This window comes from Glycine max, chromosome 6 (assembly GCF_000004515.6).
Source record: "Glycine max cultivar Williams 82 chromosome 6, Glycine_max_v4.0, whole genome shotgun sequence".
Classification (NCBI taxonomy): domain Eukaryota; kingdom Viridiplantae; phylum Streptophyta; class Magnoliopsida; order Fabales; family Fabaceae; genus Glycine; species Glycine max.
This window is the reverse complement of record NC_038242.2, coordinates 1,952,006-1,968,940: the sequence shown is the minus strand read 5'-3', so window position 1 is coordinate 1,968,940 and position 16,935 is coordinate 1,952,006. Positions and strand designations below refer to the sequence as shown.

Below are 16,935 nucleotides of genomic sequence, written 5' to 3'. Positions count from 1 at the left end.
AACAATGGGGGAAAGAAAGTAGAGTAGTTCCATGAATCAGCGACACGACCATGCTGTAAAGTTTGTATGTCCTTACTCCTTAGTCCTTATTACGATGATAAGGACTTAAATTTTATATATAGAGGGTGTTTTTAATGGGATGATGTGACCAATGTTTTTGTTTTTCATGTAAAAATAGCTTTTATTGAGATACGGTAACGATGATGAATTTTCATTTTTTTTATTCTTACTTTATTAGTTTATTTATATTTTTATTGCATCATTTATTATTATTTTTATGTTTTTTTTTCTTTCATTTTTTCTCTTCCTTTCATTCATCACTCATCTCACATTTTATAGAAAAATTATGAGAAAAACATTACTATTATATACTCCATATCACAAACTTAAATGTAAGGAGCAAACTTACATAGTTAAAATAAAATTAATATGATTAAAAAATTATAATGTTAAAGAATATTGTTAGAGAAGTGCATGTCATCCGAAATTCCGAATGTAAGTTATGCGAATGACAAAGCCTATAAGTTATCACGCATATATTGGTTATAGCAAAGTTATTAAAATGCTTTTGATATTTTATTTTAAAAATATATAATATATTTGTATAGTATTAAATACAAGTTGTGTGGATTTAATTAAAAAATTCATGATTTTTTACAATAAAACATTAAAACTTGTAATACAGTGTATTGCTAACTTTTAATTGCATATTAGCATTTATGTTAAGCTGGAATAGCATATGCTTGTTAGAAATGTATGGCACAACACCCATGTGCTCTTACGTATCTCAAAAGTCCAAGCCACGTCGCAGGCAAGGACAAAATAGCGATCAATGATTTGTTGCTTCTTTATATTGCATGTATTATACTATTTTATTTTATTTTAAGTTAAAGACGAGATTCAATGGGATTGTGAATTCGTGCCAGATGAATAAGTTCCCTTGTTTTAAGTTTTGTTTTAACTAAAAGAAGTATTTTAATTACTTAATTTGTTTTTACTTGTTCTGTTATAAGTTTCACAAAATCAATTAAAGGTTGATATTTTTATTATTTTCTTGTGGTATTTATTAGTTTAGATAGTAATTTTGTAAATTTTACCCAATATTACACAAGTTTTCTAAAAAAATATACTACTATTATTATATAGACAATAGATAGAAATTAAAAATATAATCAAAATGTTATATCACAGCATTTGGATCAATTAATGTTAGATTATTTTAATTTAATTAATAATTTTAAATTTAAATTTTAAATATATAGTTATATTAAATATTTTAAAACAAAATTTTGTTGTTGTAATAATTTTGCTTGGCTCAAACAAAACTGTATGCAATAAAAAATACACGTGGTAAAAAAATCAAAATACCATGTGATATATTTCACACCGTTTCGTAAAAAAATTGTATTAGTAATTTATAAATATTTAATTTTATAGAAATTTAACCTTAGAATGTGTATTTTAATATGTCCTTTATTTTAAAAATTAACTTATATAATTAAAAAATAGGTTGTTTTTTAAACTTAAAACCCACGGTCTAACCCTAATTCACATAAATTTTTTACCCATAAACTTTTTCTATGTAGACATTAACCCTAGTCCACATAAACCGAAACTAAATAGAATAAGCTAACCCACCTTATCAGCTCTAGTTTTAAATATCTTTGGAAAGAGAAAAAAATCATATTAGGACTCAATGGACCCACGTTGGCACAATGAATGGTTTACATACCTTTTGATTAGATTTGAGTGCTGAAACTTGCTAATATTCAGAAGCCAAAATATGATTTTTTAATTCTACCTTCGGGCTTTTGAAGAGGCATGTAAACTTTTGAATAGAAGACAGAGGAATGATGATATACTTATGCTGATGATATATAGAAGACAAGAGTGAGTTAATATTTCAATTGACACAGTATGGATTATGGTCTATTTGGATGAAAATAAAAACAACTTATTATTTTTTTTAAAAAAAAAAAGACATACAACCAAAACCTAATTTCAAAAGGATTAAACCAAATTTAAAATATAATACGTTTTATATGAATGATTTGTTTGTTTGTTTTTTTAGATCTTTGGAACGACTGACTCTATTTGAAGGGTATAGTCAGTTAATGTTTGTGTTCCCCTCCTCTCCAAAGTCTAATGCTTTGTTTAGTGGGAGTGGACTAAAAAGGGAGGTTTGATAACACTCATGGTGTATTTAGTGGAATGGATAAAAATAATATTGAAGATAAATTTTATATTTTTATGAAATTCACATATTTTCCATTTTACTTTAATTTAAATATTTTTTTATCAATTTTTATCCAAACTACTCCAATTTTTTATGAAGTTAACTTTACTGTTAGTGGATCCTACAATTTTGTCTTGTACGAAAAAAAGTGTCACTTACATTTTGTGTCCTTGGGTGGGTAAAAGATACATTCCAACTTATGCATGAACTTTTGGCTGGTAAAAGGAACATTCTTGACCAGATAAATTTTTTTTTTATTTCCACTCTATATCTCACATTTTTCTCTTAAGCCAAACAACTCAACATTATATTCTTTTTCTCTAATTATCTCTCTTTTATTTCCACTCACTATATTTTTCTCTTAACAATCAAACAAAGCACAAGTGTTCATATTTTATTCAATCTATTTTATTATTTTTTTAAAAAGTTATAAAAAAACTAAAGAGAAACATTTATTCCTCTTAAAGTAAATGTGGCAAAACATACATCAATTATTCAAAGGATAAAACAAAAATAATAATTTTTAAAAGTTGTATAGTTTAATTTTATATGTTGTTATCGTAAAAAAAAACTTATTATATATTACGTGACTTTTTAAAAAGTTATTATAAAAATCAATAAATTTACTATGATGATTTGTAATTATATCATATTGTAAAAAAAAATTATATTGTGAATGTTAGACTATTTTATTAAAAGTTTCTAAAATTAAGAATATAGTTTAATTTTTGTATAACAAGCTTTATATTGTAATATTTGATAAATATTCTAAAATTATTCATTTTTTAAATACATTGTAAAAATCATTTTCTTTCAAGATAACTCAAAAGAAAGAGTGTTCAAAAGAGTGTGTTAAGTAATAGTATGTCGTCATTATTATTTTAAAAGTAAAATTGGCATACTGAAAAAGTAATGATTAATTCTATTTGCTGCAAAAAAATATTTTTACTTACCTCTAATAGAACTTTTATTTTCTGTAAAAAAGAAGAAATTTTCTGAATCTCAAACTTCCATTTATATACACAAATTAACGTCATAAAAAATTGACAAAAATGAGGTGACAAACTTCAGTTATGCGAGCTTAAAAGTTAAACTATAGATAAGTTTATGTTCAATAATGTTACGTACATAAAAACTAAAAAAACAACGTCTCCTATTTCATTAATAATATTTAAATAAGAATAATAGTTTTAAGTTAAAAAAATATTTTATAAGTGTTTTATTGTAAGAACAACTACATATTACTTGCACACTGGAGAATTTAAAATCTATGCTTGATTTTTGTTTTTTTTACAAATATCTTTCAATGAAAAACGTTGAAAATCCAATCATACATTAAACGTCAATCACTTTAGTTATAATTCATCACTTCGAGAATGAAAGAATACTAGAATCTCTGACTAGATACTCCTATTTTGATTATTAAAAAAAAAAGAAAAAACTCCTATAGTAATTTAAAGTAAAAGTACAACTTACGGTCGCTTAGTCCATGTATCAATAAAACTTACATTTTAAAAAAAAAACCTATACGAGTATCTTAGAAACTAACCATCCAAACATTTTCTACAAATAGAAATGAAGAGTTTAGGTGCATTAGTGTGAAGCCATGAAGAATTTCATGAGGATGGCTTCCAGTAAAAATTTAAAAACCCTTATTCTATACCAAAAAAAATCAATCGTAGGAATCCACAATTACTTTTAAAATAAAAAAATGAAAAGAAGGGAGGGAAAATTACTTAAAAGTGAGGGGGACCACAGCTGGCTGGATCTTTAACCGTATTAGAAGATGCCATTAAATTAGACAGAAGCTGAAAGTCACGATGAAGATGAAGATCAAGAACAAAATTCTCGCGAGTCTGTTGCGATGTCCTCGACATATTAAAATTTCAAAGCCACAGGTGGATAGTTCAAAAAACGGGGTTGCGTGTGCTCATTATGCTCACCCTCTAACAAGTTAAATTTAAATAATACATTCATTATTTCAATTTTTTTAGTTCTTTTTTTTTTCTGCAGTAAAGATTCGAGTATAATACTTTCATTCATTTGTTAGACTCAACTTCTCGTTAATATTTTGTAGTACAATAAACATGTAATGTGATTATGTGAATATAATTTTGTTATATTGTTAATTAATTAAAATTCACTTTTGACATATTTTTTTAGAGTGATTATAGAAAAACAAAAAAAAAATGGTATATAACAGTTTACTTTGAACACAATTACAAAACATTTATATTGTATGAATTATTTATTTTTTATTTGTTAATAATTTAAAGTAGTTTTAGGAATTTACACATAAAAATTTATTTTAACTTAACGTTAAATCTTAAATCTTGCGATTGAGTTGTATAATAAAAAAAAAATTTACAAACTTCCTGTAATTCTATCAGGTTGGAGTAGGATTGAAAACAGTATTTTTAGAATTGAAAAATACATAATGGTCACAGCATAAAAAATAAAAGAAAATTTAAAATCTGACAGCGCCTTATGTTTTATTTATTTTTGGTACGTGAATGACAAGGGAGATGAACTGATGCAAACGGAACGCGGACTCCAAGCCTAAAACAATGAGGCAGATTTAAGGAGAGAGTTGAGGTCCGTATATTTTAAACTTAAGCTTAGTTTCTATTTTCTAATTTCCAATAACCAACCGCAAAGGTGGTCTTGTTTTTGTTTCTTTTGGAGAAAGAGAGTGAGAGAGAAGAACTGTGTGTTGTGTGTGTAAGAGAGCCATGGGGAAATCTACCTCCTGCTTCAAACTAATCACTTGCGGTGGCGATGCGGCGGAGAAGGATGATTACCACCAAGTCTCTGAGGTAACCTTTCTCATCTCAATGCTTCAATTCACTTTAACACACTCTTACTATGTTTGGCAACATCTGATGTGTGTGTCTGCATGTGTGATCCGAGGTTGTTTGTCTTTTTCTTTAAATTAACGGTCTAGGGCTCTCTTCTGCTTGCTGCATTCATGAATCAGTTGCTTCGTGTTGGATTTCAGTGATTCCGTTTTTTTGTTTTTTTTTTTTTTTTTGGATTGCTTAAAAAACTATAGAATATGAGTTGATGCGGTTTTTCCATCATTGTTTTTTTTTTTTTTGTGTCCTTCTCGTGATGCATAGTTTCATGATTACCGATGGATGTTAGGGAACTGTTCACGCTCTCTGTTGATAATTATTATGTTCACTTTTTTTGTTAACTTCGTTTTCCTGATTATCGATATTTGCATTTCATTGCCAATGCATGAGGACGATCCCAAAATTGTTGGCATTAGCTGATTTTTTAAATCTGGGGTCTAGCAACTTCATTAAGATTATGTCATATGACGCTTTTGATATGAAGTTAGAAACAACTTGATCTTTAGATCTATGCTTCTAGGTCTTCTGTGTTATCATTGGATAAAGTGTACGCATTGCACATGTACCTTCAAATAGTTGCTCATTGCTTTCTAGTAAATTTCATTCAACGAGTGAAAGATTCATCAAAATGATTAGTAATTGGCATTATGAATAATTACGCAAGTCTCAGAAGCATCAATCATATGATCATTGAAAACATAATTCGTCCAGGATTTATTTATTTATTTATTTATAATTTAGTTCATTGAATATTTATTTCCTGTTGTCTGTAATGAGTTATTGTATCTGTGTCATGTGGAAAAATTGTCTGCAATTTCTCATCGTTTTTCATTATTTTTTACAATTCCATTGCATAACTAATTAAAAGCTGCATTTGAAGAGAATATTGTAAAAGCATGCTTCACGAGCAAATTTTTTCTTTTGCAAAATTGGAAGAGTTAATGCTTTGCTGCATTATGAACGAGATGAATCTTTTCGGATTGATGCAGCATTCAATTTTTTACACAAACGTGTATTACTGGAAAAAAAAAGAAAAATATACTCATTCTAGGTTGCTTAGAATCAGCAATCCCATCCTGTAAGTAGGATTTTTTATTGTACTGTTTGAAATCGAAGCCTGGAATATAATCATCATTGTACTGAATCTCTTTTAGTACTAAATTTAGGAAGTAGCATTTGTACATAATGAAGCTAGGGACAGAATCACCCTTCCTGGCTTTTTGCATGTGATTCATGCTGGAATAAAGTAAACTCTCGTAAATTGTGTTGTGGAGGATGTCTGGTCCAAAAATATTTATATTCATCATTTATAATTTCTACTTTCTAGCTAGCAGTAAGAAGAAACTGAGGTTATGTATCCTTTCCAGTGTGCATACATATATGGCTTGAAGTTTGTTTTTGATACATTTATTTTAAATATTATTCCAGATCAAGGAATCTAACGATAAACGTGGTTGGAGTTTCCGAAAGAAATCTGCAAGGCATCGTGTGCTTAGCAATACTGTGATAGCAGAGGCCCCATCTTCTGCAAATAAGGAAACTTCAGAATGTAGTACTTTTAATTTTCAACCACTTCCTGAACCTAATGTTGTTGAGAAGATTTACACAACAAATTGCTCTGATGAGAAGCCCCAGTTATCTTCCTTTGAAAGCTCACAAGTAGAAGAAACAAATGTCATTGAAACTGAGGAGAAGTTGGATGTGAATCCACCAGAGTCTGATGTCATCATCATCCAGGCTGCTATTAGAGGGTTATTGGTATGTTTACCTTTTGAAAGTTTGCTAATCTAGAACCTTGCAAGAAGGAACAACTGTAACTTCTTTTTTGTGCTTTATTCTTGTTTCTTTCAGGCTCAGAGAGAACTACTACAGCTTAAGAAAGTAGTGAAATTGCAAGCTGCTGTTCGTGGGCACTTGGTCCGGAGACATGCTGTAGGAACCCTGCGTTGTATTCAAGCCATCATCAAAATGCAGATCCTTGTGCGAGCTCGTCGTGCTTGGCAGTCACGTCTGGAAAATCATTTAAATCATAAGGATGGCAAAAGGGATTCCTCAGAAGCTTTGGTATTGTTATTTGAAATTACTGATTAGCAGATGCTTTGCCCTCTGTGTATTAATTTTGATGGTTCTTGTTCAGTAGTTACTTGTTTAAGTTTGGTTGAGCTTGGGGAATATTTAGTCTTTAGAATTTTCCCTCAATACATTGAGCATTCGATACCCATGCTTGAAATCCAGAGCATAGGATCTGTGTTTCATTGTTTAATAGTTGAGGCTTATTTTATATTTTAATTGTGAAGAGCATCATATGATGTATAGTATGGTCGATTGATATGCTGGAAACATTGCACTAAGTGTGACCATTTATTTTTTACCTTGGTTTAGGGAAACAAAAATCTCATGACCAAATCAAATGTGAGTTACATTTCCATTGAGAAGCTGCTTAGCAATAGGTTTGCTAGTCAGGTATGGTGAAAATCGATATTTTTGTTACCCACTTTGAAGTTCCTATATTTATTTATTTATTTTCCCACTAAATCCCCTCCCATTTTTTTATACATTCAAGCTGTTGGAATCAACACCAAAGAACAAACATATCCATGTAAAGTGTGATCCTTCTAAATCCGATTCTGCTTGGAAATGGTTGGAAAGGTGGATGTCAGTATCATCAAAAGATATTGCAGAGTGCAAAGAAACTAGTTCTTTGGCAGAGCAATCAAGGGAAAGCAAAGATAGTTCTCCCCTGTTTCAATTCGAAACAGGTATTCCTTCTGAACCTTTTCCCCAAGCAGCTGACTCAGAGCTCACTGTTGAAGATTCACTTCTGCCATCTGAGGATGAAGAAAAGTTAATTACTTATGATGCTAATGACTTTGAGTTTCAAGCAAGCTACTCCACATCATCTATTGTAAAAGATGACTTGGTACAGGTTCCTCCTGAAGAAAGAATTGCATATGATGCTAAAGTTGCCTCAGACGAAGCTGATTCCTTCCTAAATGAAAAATCAGCATCAGATGCAAGTGCCCCACCAGAGCTTAATTTCATTCATAAGGGGCCTGAAATTGCCCCACCATCAGAGCATCATTCTCTTCAGAAGGGGACTGAAATTGCCCCACCATCAGAGCATAGCTCTCTTCATAAGGGTCCTGAAACTGCCCCACCATCAGAGCCTAATTATTTTAATCAGAAGCCTGAAATTGATGGTGAGCAGGGCATACGATCCATGAAAAGATTTGCCTCAGACCAATTAGAGGCTGAAGGAAAGAAACCTGTAAATGGTTCAAGAAAGGTCAGTAATCCTGCATTTATTGCTGCACAGTCAAAATTTGAAGAGCTTAGTTCAATAGCAAATTCTGTTAGGACAAGCAGTTTGTCCTACCAAGATTCAGCTGTTGAATCACAAGGAGACACCTCTTCTGTAGGCAATGATACTGCATATAGATCAAAAGAGTTTGCATTTGAAAATCCTGCTGCTTATCTTTCTAGGTTTGCTGGTTCTGAATGTGGCACTGAACTCTCTATTTCTTCCACTCTTGATTCACCTGACATATCAGAGCCTGGAGCTACGGAAAATGAGCGAGATGCCAAAGATTTAGTGGAAGGGATTGGTATTCTTGAGAACACTGTAAACCGTGATGATGAGGCCAATGGCAATGTTTCACATGTCATCCCAGCTTCTAACCTAGCTAATTCTGTTTTGGATAAGTCAGAGATTGTTGATGACATTAGTGCCAATTTGGGTCACTCGGTGGTAGCTGTGGACTCTGAAGAGCCTGCTATTAAGACCGAGAAAAATGCACCTGACCTGCAGAGAGAGCTGCCAGAGTCTGTTCTGCAAGATTTAAGATCATCTCCAGAAGCTTCACCTAGAAGCCATTTAACTGTCCCTGAATCACAAGGAACACCTTCAAGTGAAGTGTCTGTAAAACCTAAAGATAGTACAATCAGCAAGACTAGATCTGGCAATAAACGTCGGAGCCTATCATTGAGTAACAAATCACCTACAAATCCAAATCATGATTCAGGCTCAAAAGGCAGTAGGGAGCAACTGCCTAAAGATCAGCAGAATGGAAAGAGGCGCAATTCCTTTGGCTTAGTAAAGCCTGATCACATTGATCAAGAACCTAGAGATAATAGTACTAACAACAATTCTCTTCCCCATTTCATGCTAGCTACCGAATCTGCTAGGGCCAAGGTTAATGCAAATAACTCTCCAAGATCAAGTCCAGATGTGCATGAACGAGACATTGAAGTTAAGAAGAGACATTCCTTACCTGGTGCCACTGGTAGGCAAGTTTCTCCCCGCATCCAACGATCAACATCTAAGGCACAGCAGAGTGCCAAAGGAAACAATGTACATCCTCCTCAAGGTAATTTCTAAAGTATAAGGAATCTTCTTTGATAGGATTTGGAAATATTATGTGTGGTGGAGCTTGAGTACCTTTTTTTTTTCCTGGCATTAGGCCATGTTCTAAATGGAGAATCAATTTTGTCTTAATTGAATAGTTTGGCTGTTCAACATGCCAGTAATGGATTTTTTTTATGTGGGTATAACCTTTGATCAATCAGGGCTGTGTTCATTACAAGAATCCGGACTATGTTTACAGATTATGTCTGGGTATAACCTTTGATCAATCAGGGCTGTATTTCTGATCATTGTGGTTGTTTGGGGTTGGGGAACTAGAATGTTAATGACATTTTTTCATCAGTTTGTTTTTGGGTTGTGTTCTTAAAATAATGTTGGAAATGCCAGTTTTTGAGGCTCAAGTGCAAGGAGGCAGATCTTCCTTGTTAAATGAAAAAATGTTGCAAACCTTTTAATGGCAGATATTTTATCACATTTTTTTGTCCTTTGATCAATTAATATGTGCCAACTTGATTTAAACTTTCTTCTTACGCCTGCACATTTATCAATATATCAATGTTAAGATATTTGTAATGTATGATTGTGTTTGTTTGATCTTTTGTGCTTTCTGTCTCACCTCCTTATAGTAAATCAGAATAAGATGCTGGTTCTCCAAACTTTCTAGAGGAAAACTAAGATTTTGGTGTGAAGAAAAGAAAAAAGTTCTGCTTTGCAAGTTGTATTACTTACCTCTTGATTTCTGCTTCTTCCAGAGAGAAAATGGCTGAGGTGAATTGAGGGCGAAGTGTGCCGACAAGCTTCTATGATGATTTCATTTTAATTGTCTTTGAAGCATAGCTGCTCCGTTTTATATGTTTTTTTTTTTCTCCCCCTCTTTATATTTCTTGACTCTTTGTATTCTTTGCCTCCCTTTTCTGCTTCCCCAAATTTGAAGGTGCTCAGTTTGGTTGTGACTGTTGGGACCATGCATATGTAAAAGTGAGTGAGGCTTATATATGTACATTGTTGCTCTGATCATGGTTATTATTGTACCATACCTGTGAGGTGCATGCGATTTGTAAGTTTCAAAGTTCAGACTACGACTGCTTATTTGAGATATTTTAATGTTTGTTAAATATATTTTGCTTGATTTTTGACAACCGCATGATTTTAATACTCATTGCCCATCATTACTGCAATAAGTTGAATATCATCTTTCTGATTTTTTCGGACCACTATCCTCTATAGATGTGATTAGGGATGGAATTAGGCAGAGTCGAGTTAGGTTTTGCTAGGCTTGGGTCTAACCATGATTTGAGTTTGACCTGTTTATTCGTCAAAATCCTTCTTTAAAGGTTTAAGGTGGCCTACACATATAAGCCTAACTTAGCCAACAAGCTTATTTAAAGGCCTTGTTTCTGATATTTTTTTAATAATGAGATAGAGGTAAACATAGATATGTCGAGCTTTATAAAAATCACATCCTCCTTTGGATCATGTTCATCATGCCACTTACAAGTTTGAAGGGTATGATCAAGATTACCACAAGCATCATAAGAAGTGCTCAACCTTTCATACTTAACCAGTAGGCACACAGGATTTGGAAGCTCCTAGTTTGCATGCTCGAGTGAATTACATTAATCACCCTTAAAGTTTCATGAATTTATACAAAAGCATCTGCATTTTTAACCATTATAGTAACCTCCATTGTAAGGGATGTTGGTATAATATTATAAGGGATGCTAATGTAATGTTTTTAAACATTGAGTGTTCGAGTGTTCGTATAAGAATAGAAAAAAGAGTAGTTTTGTAATTTGAAAAAAAAAAACTCAAGGATACGAGTATAATTTGTTCTTATTTATATTGTTTTTTAAGATATATTTATTATTATTTATTTATTTTGATAAAATCTATTATTATTTTAGATAATATCTAATTTATTACATACATTACACTTGTGATAGATGAAAAAATTCTTAACTTTAGATGTGTTCTTTGATCTTGACTCCTTTTAACCAAAATCATGATTTTGGTCAAATATTGGGGTTTATGCAATAATAGACGTGGTTCATGCGAGTGGACGTGTGTGTACATGTGAGAGTGTGCGTGTGTGTACACGTGACATTGAGGACAACCCTTTTAAAGTTATAAATAGGGGCCATCGATTAGGGTTTTACTCTCTTATAAAAATTTTCAATATTTTCTTCTCTATACTCACATTTTGAAGACGTAAAACGATTGAACCCTAAATATGCGTCGATTGCAAAAATCGAAACGAGTTTCATGGGCCTCCGATTTAGATCTTTGTCAGGTAAAATTATCATCTTTTAGTAGCCAAATCCCAACTTGATCGATTCCGATAGTTATCCTATAATCGCTCCTCTTATGAACCCTACTTTTTTTTTTATTCATGCCTTGTGTCTTCCATTAACCTCACTTATGCCTTTTATCTTTGTCACTTATGTCTTTCATTTTTTTTTATTCATGCCTTTTGTATTCCATTAACATCACTTATTCATGCATTTTATCTTTGTCAGGTAAAATTATCATCTTTTAGTAGCCAAATCCCAACTTGATCGATTCCGATAGTTATCCTATAATCGCTTCTCTTATGAACCCTACTTTTTTTTTTATTCTTGCCTTTTGTCTTCCATTAGCCTCACTTTGTGTTCTTGTCTTTGTTGATACTCCATCATCGACCTTTCTTGAATACTGATTACAATCTGATCGGTCCTTGCTAGTTTTGTTTGCGAATTGAGGGTTTTTCCTTTCAAGCCAAGATAATACAGATACAAGGAAAGGAATAACCCTAATTGAATTTGTAGACCCTGGAGGACTTTCTTTCTAATTTGTTTTGAATAAAAGTTGACTAACCATAGATTAAATGCCTAAAAGTAGGCTTTTAAATGATGGAAGAAGAAAGAAGAGAAAACTATTGTTCCAAAATAGCAAAGGAACTAAAGTGAAATTTATTTGGCAATAGTGCTTTGGGCTATAATTTCCTCATGGCATTTAAAATTCCTGATAAGGTCTATGCAGCCTTGTTTCTTCATTTATTTGAAGGTATTGGTAAGGTCATCAGCCAATGCCCAAAAGATAATTTGAAGCTGATTACAATCTGATGTGCCTTTGTTCTGCCTGTGAATTGGGGTTTTTCACCTTTCCAAGTCGCAATGTAGTTTTGACAAAGGGAGAAATGGCCCTAATTGAAATTATAAATCCTGGAGGACTTTCTTCCTGACTTGTTTTTAATGAAAGTTAAACTGGTATTGTTCCAATTGAAGAAGAAGAAAAGAATAGGTATGGTTCCAAAATACAAAGGAATTAACACAACCTATTTGGCAATAGTGGTTTTGATGCTAATTTTTTCATGGCACTTGAAACTCCTGATAAGGTCTATGTTGTCTTGCTACTTCATTCAGTTGAAGCTATTGGTAGGTGTTAAAAGGTCATCAACCAATACAAAAAAGATCATTTGAACGATGTGTCTTGGCCTGTATTTTGAATTGTTAATGAGACTATGGCAAGTCCATCTATGACCATGGCTGCAATTTACAATCTTGTAGTATGTTGGAGAATTACATGCACGAAAAATTAATTAGCAATTACTTTTGCATGAAGAGCTCTAATAGAAGTCCCGAAGAATGTGATAACGAAATGAGCAAAATGCAATTACTAAGATTTTATGACAGAAATATATATATATATATATATATATATATAGTCAAGTTTTCCCGCACCAAGTTAACTACAAATTCTTGGGGCTCGATGGCTAAATCTGATTTGTGAGCTGTTGGTATTTTTTTTCAAAAATGAAAATGTGTGTGAAAGTACTGATTGAATGTTTTGGTTCACTTTCATTGAAGAATAAGCATTATGTTGTTGTATGATTAGAAAAAGTTGTTAATAGCCACTGCAATCTCTAACTCAATGTAAAGTTACGTGGAAGACTTTATATGCAGGGAGAAGAAATTTCAACAACTTAAACACTACTTGAATCGGAATTTATTAGGGGAGAATGAATGCTCTTGTATTAGCTAGTTAGACAATTTCTTTATTTTCTTTAATATACCCCCTTTCAATTTTTTGTAGATTGTGTCATTTATACTTTCATTTTCATCATGTATTACAAACAACGTTTCATATAGGATTAAATTCTATTGGCTTAGGACTCTTGAGGAGAAGGGCATAATTGGCCCTGCTTGATGTTCCTGTTTCTGGATGCCTCTGCTTTTGACAAGCTTTAGATGGTTCAGGAAAAAGAAAAATTTCCTTAATTGGATCTGATCTTAATTTTGAATGGTCTGAATATATGTTCAATTGTGTGTGCTACTGTTCTTGCAGATTATATTTCGAGACATTATTGAAATAATTTATGGTGCAGATATGTGGGTATAGATTGCTTTTGTTACCCTTTAGTGATTTATTTTCTGAATTAGTTTATAATGGTCATCCTAAAATTCTCTCAAGTTTCCATCTGGAAAGATACTTTGAAACATGTTATATTTATTTTGTTAGCCTTTTGCGATTGCACAAGTGAAAAAAAGGGGGACATCATTCCTGGTATTTGCTATTGCTTTGAGACGTGTCCTTATGGGTCTTATGTGTGGTTGCCATGTTACTGCTTGCCATTTGGATTTAAGAATCTGTTATTCTTTCTAAATCAGGGATCTTAATTTGGTGTTACCCAAGTTTCTGTGCACACGGGTCATTGAAAGAAGGCCAGACTCACGTGTGCGCAAATCTTTCTCTCTATGTCCAATTTTAATGAGAGGCATCACTATCTGGCCTAGTAGCTGGGCGACATTGTAAATTATGTTTTTATTAGATAGTGTTTCTTTTCAGACTGGGGAAAATCTTGATGCAGTTTTTCTTTGAGTCCTACACTGGGCTGTGAAAATCTTAAAATATATTGAGGAATAGAAGATATTGGTTCTTGGCCTTTAAGTACCTATTAGATGAAACTTATGAATGTCAAATTTAGTAACTTTTAAGTCCTTCATTCTGATTGCATATATAAATTTGAATGGAAATGTGCTTCTGATATGATTGCAATCATGTTGAATGCTCTTGCATCTATTTGTTTCATCATAATATTTTAGCTACTTGTGTTTTATTTTAGTGACAACAATTCACGTTATATCATCAAAGATTATACTTGGATGAAATATGTTGCAAATTGCTTGATTGTGTATTATACTGACTAATATTGATTTTTGTATGTGATAAGTGAAAGTGATCATTACATCTGTCTGATGACATATATTCATTTTGTGCAAAACATCTTTCATTGTTATCATATTTTATGAGTGGTATTTAACTTTTCTGTGTGTTTGTGTTTTGTGGTCAATAAACTCATGCTGGATTAACATATATATATTCCCTTCAGGGATAAAATGATTTTCTTTATTCTTCAAGTATTTGTGAATTTATAATCACCTACTTGAGGTTGTATTGAGTAGATAGAATTAATAGTTAGTCACTGAAGACTATTCTGCCTAAATATTGGTTATAAAAAAATGTTAGAAGAGCGCCAAAAGGCAAAAGACTAATACTTTTTCATTAAACAGGTTAGGCTATTCTTATCAGAGGAATCTCCTTCACAGGTTGGGTTAAATTCTCAAGACCACGTCCAAGCAAAGACATCATTGCTGTTGCATCCAGATGGAGCAGGTTCTGACGACATTCTGCCTCCTGGATTTGAGGGAACTCATGCTAAAAGTCAGTCCGAGATTAAGCTATCCCAAATACCAGTTATTAAATGGATTACTCCTCCAAAGGTAGTTTTGTGTTAGTTCCCTGTTAAGCAATGCCCTCAGTAGATTTCAGTATTATCTATATTTCAAAATAGATGGAAGCAAGTAAGAGATAAAAAAGTGGTGAAATGCATGAGTTTGTCTTCCATGTTACGTCTTTCTTATTCAATTTGTCATTCTCCCAGATTGAGGTAAATCCCACATGGCGAGTAGCGGTTGGGGAAGAAAGCACAGAGGTAGAGGATCAACCTCAGAGGGAGATGAGAGTACTTGAAGCTATTTATCCTCGAATATCTTCCATTCCTCAAAAGTTTGTGTCTTCTCTTTGCATTGTACTATAATTTTTTTTTTTTATTGGTTTCCATACTCTTGTCATATGAGAATTTCCCCCCCTATATACAGCCCTTCTGTTTCAATGGATGTTGAAGAGTCCCATTGCATGGATGATCAAACTGCTTTGATACCAATAACACCAATTGAAGAAGAAGAAGCAGCAGCAAAAGCATTAATGGATTCCTTGAAACCATTTGATGTTTCACAATCTCTTCAATTAGCTCCTGGTATTCTTAAGGATTCAAACTCTGCTACAAGTATGCAGTTAGCTTGTGGTCTTGCATCTGATGTAGTTGCTGCTGCATTTGTTGCTTTAACTAGCCTTGTGAAGAGAAATGAACATGGAAATTTTATTGACCATGAATCAGTTAATCATATTCTCAACAATCCAGAAGTGATCGTGAAGTTGGTTAGAGATTATAGAGCTGCTAATAATTCACAATATGTACATAATGCGGGGTCATCCTTGGCGGCCTTTTCAAATCCATCGATTCCTATTCAAGGAGAAACCACTACACCTTCATCGGTTGTTTTTTCAGGCACTTCTTCCTATGCTCCCCCAATTGGAGGTCTGGTGGAACCTATTACTACCCAATGGCCTCCTAGGCCTGCAATGAGTTCAGCTATTGTTTCTTCTTCCATTGAGGTCCCTCCTGCAAGAAATGTAAACTACTATAAGAGCTTAATTCAACAACATGGAGGAGATAAACAAGAAACACTTCCATACTCCAGTAAACGTCAGATTCCTCAGTCAGCAACAAACTATGAGACAACCTCCTACAATCATAGAGGTAAAGTATCAAAACCAAAGATAATGAAGCCTTGTATCTTTTTCAACACTTCTAAAGGATGTCGGAAGGGAGCTAACTGTGACTACCATCATGATGCATCATTTTAACCACGGGGTAATACCGTGTCAGGGATACAAAGTTCAAAGAGGATCAAAATGGATCATGAGATTAGCAGTTAAAATGAACTCTGTTGGCTGGTGGTTTTGATTGTCGTTAATTTTAACGGGGACGACTGAATGCAAGTTTATATCATGTGTTTGATGCGCTTAAGTTAGCATTTAATTTAATGAATAATTGTTGTGAGCCTCGTTTGCTACTTATTTTAAATGCTACACATATTATTTTTGACTGAAAGGCTCCTCTTTATTTTCTTCCCTTGTTTAAGAATCTGCCAAAGTTGTTGCTTTTCTTGGTCCATCTTTCATGATTGTGATTTTAGATGGAGACTGAATGCAGGTACAACCAGTTGGATGATGTATTTTTTTTACATTCTGGCAATATAATTTACATTTTTGTGCAATTTAATCTTCCTTGACGCTATTACTGGAAATAATGGGAAGAATACAAGAAAAGTTTGCACTTTAAGATCATGACGTAGCATATTATCTACAGCATCTGGGAT

The 16,935-nt window shown here is 32.7% G+C and overlaps 2 protein-coding genes across 2 annotated transcripts; both read left to right on the top strand.

Moving 5' to 3' along the window:
- Nucleotides 1-4,691: 4,691 nt before the first annotated feature.
- On the top strand, nucleotides 4,692-10,573 carry IQD17 (protein IQ-DOMAIN 17). The gene is made up of 7 exons (XM_006581118.4): nucleotides 4,692-4,831; nucleotides 4,926-5,052; nucleotides 6,520-6,849; nucleotides 6,943-7,155; nucleotides 7,474-7,554; nucleotides 7,655-9,458; nucleotides 10,207-10,573. Exons 2-7 carry the CDS (start codon nucleotides 4,969-4,971, stop codon nucleotides 10,224-10,226), a joined length of 2,532 nt encoding a protein of 843 aa, XP_006581181.1. The 5' UTR covers nucleotides 4,692-4,831; nucleotides 4,926-4,968; the 3' UTR covers nucleotides 10,227-10,573.
- A 950-nt stretch (nucleotides 10,574-11,523) lies between these two features.
- Nucleotides 11,524-16,728, top strand: LOC100798902 (zinc finger CCCH domain-containing protein 6). Its single transcript, XM_014777214.3, is given in 4 exon segments — nucleotides 11,524-11,744; nucleotides 15,004-15,213; nucleotides 15,375-15,499; nucleotides 15,592-16,728. Coding segments are annotated over 4 exon segments (1,296 nt in total). The 5' UTR covers nucleotides 11,524-11,684; the 3' UTR covers nucleotides 16,493-16,728.
- The last annotated feature ends 207 nt before the right edge of the window (nucleotides 16,729-16,935 follow it).

Excerpts from the sequence above, each read along its gene's own strand:
- IQD17 (XM_006581118.4), top strand. The coding sequence starts at position 4,969 with ATGGGGAAATCTACCTCCTGCTTCAAACTAATCACTTGCGGTGGCGAT. Across the intron at positions 5,053-6,519 it reads ATTACCACCAAGTCTCTGAG|ATCAAGGAATCTAACGATAA; the intron begins GTAACCTTTCTC and ends ATATTATTCCAG. Across the intron at positions 9,459-10,206 it reads CAATGTACATCCTCCTCAAG|AGAGAAAATGGCTGAGGTGA; the intron begins GTAATTTCTAAA and ends TGCTTCTTCCAG.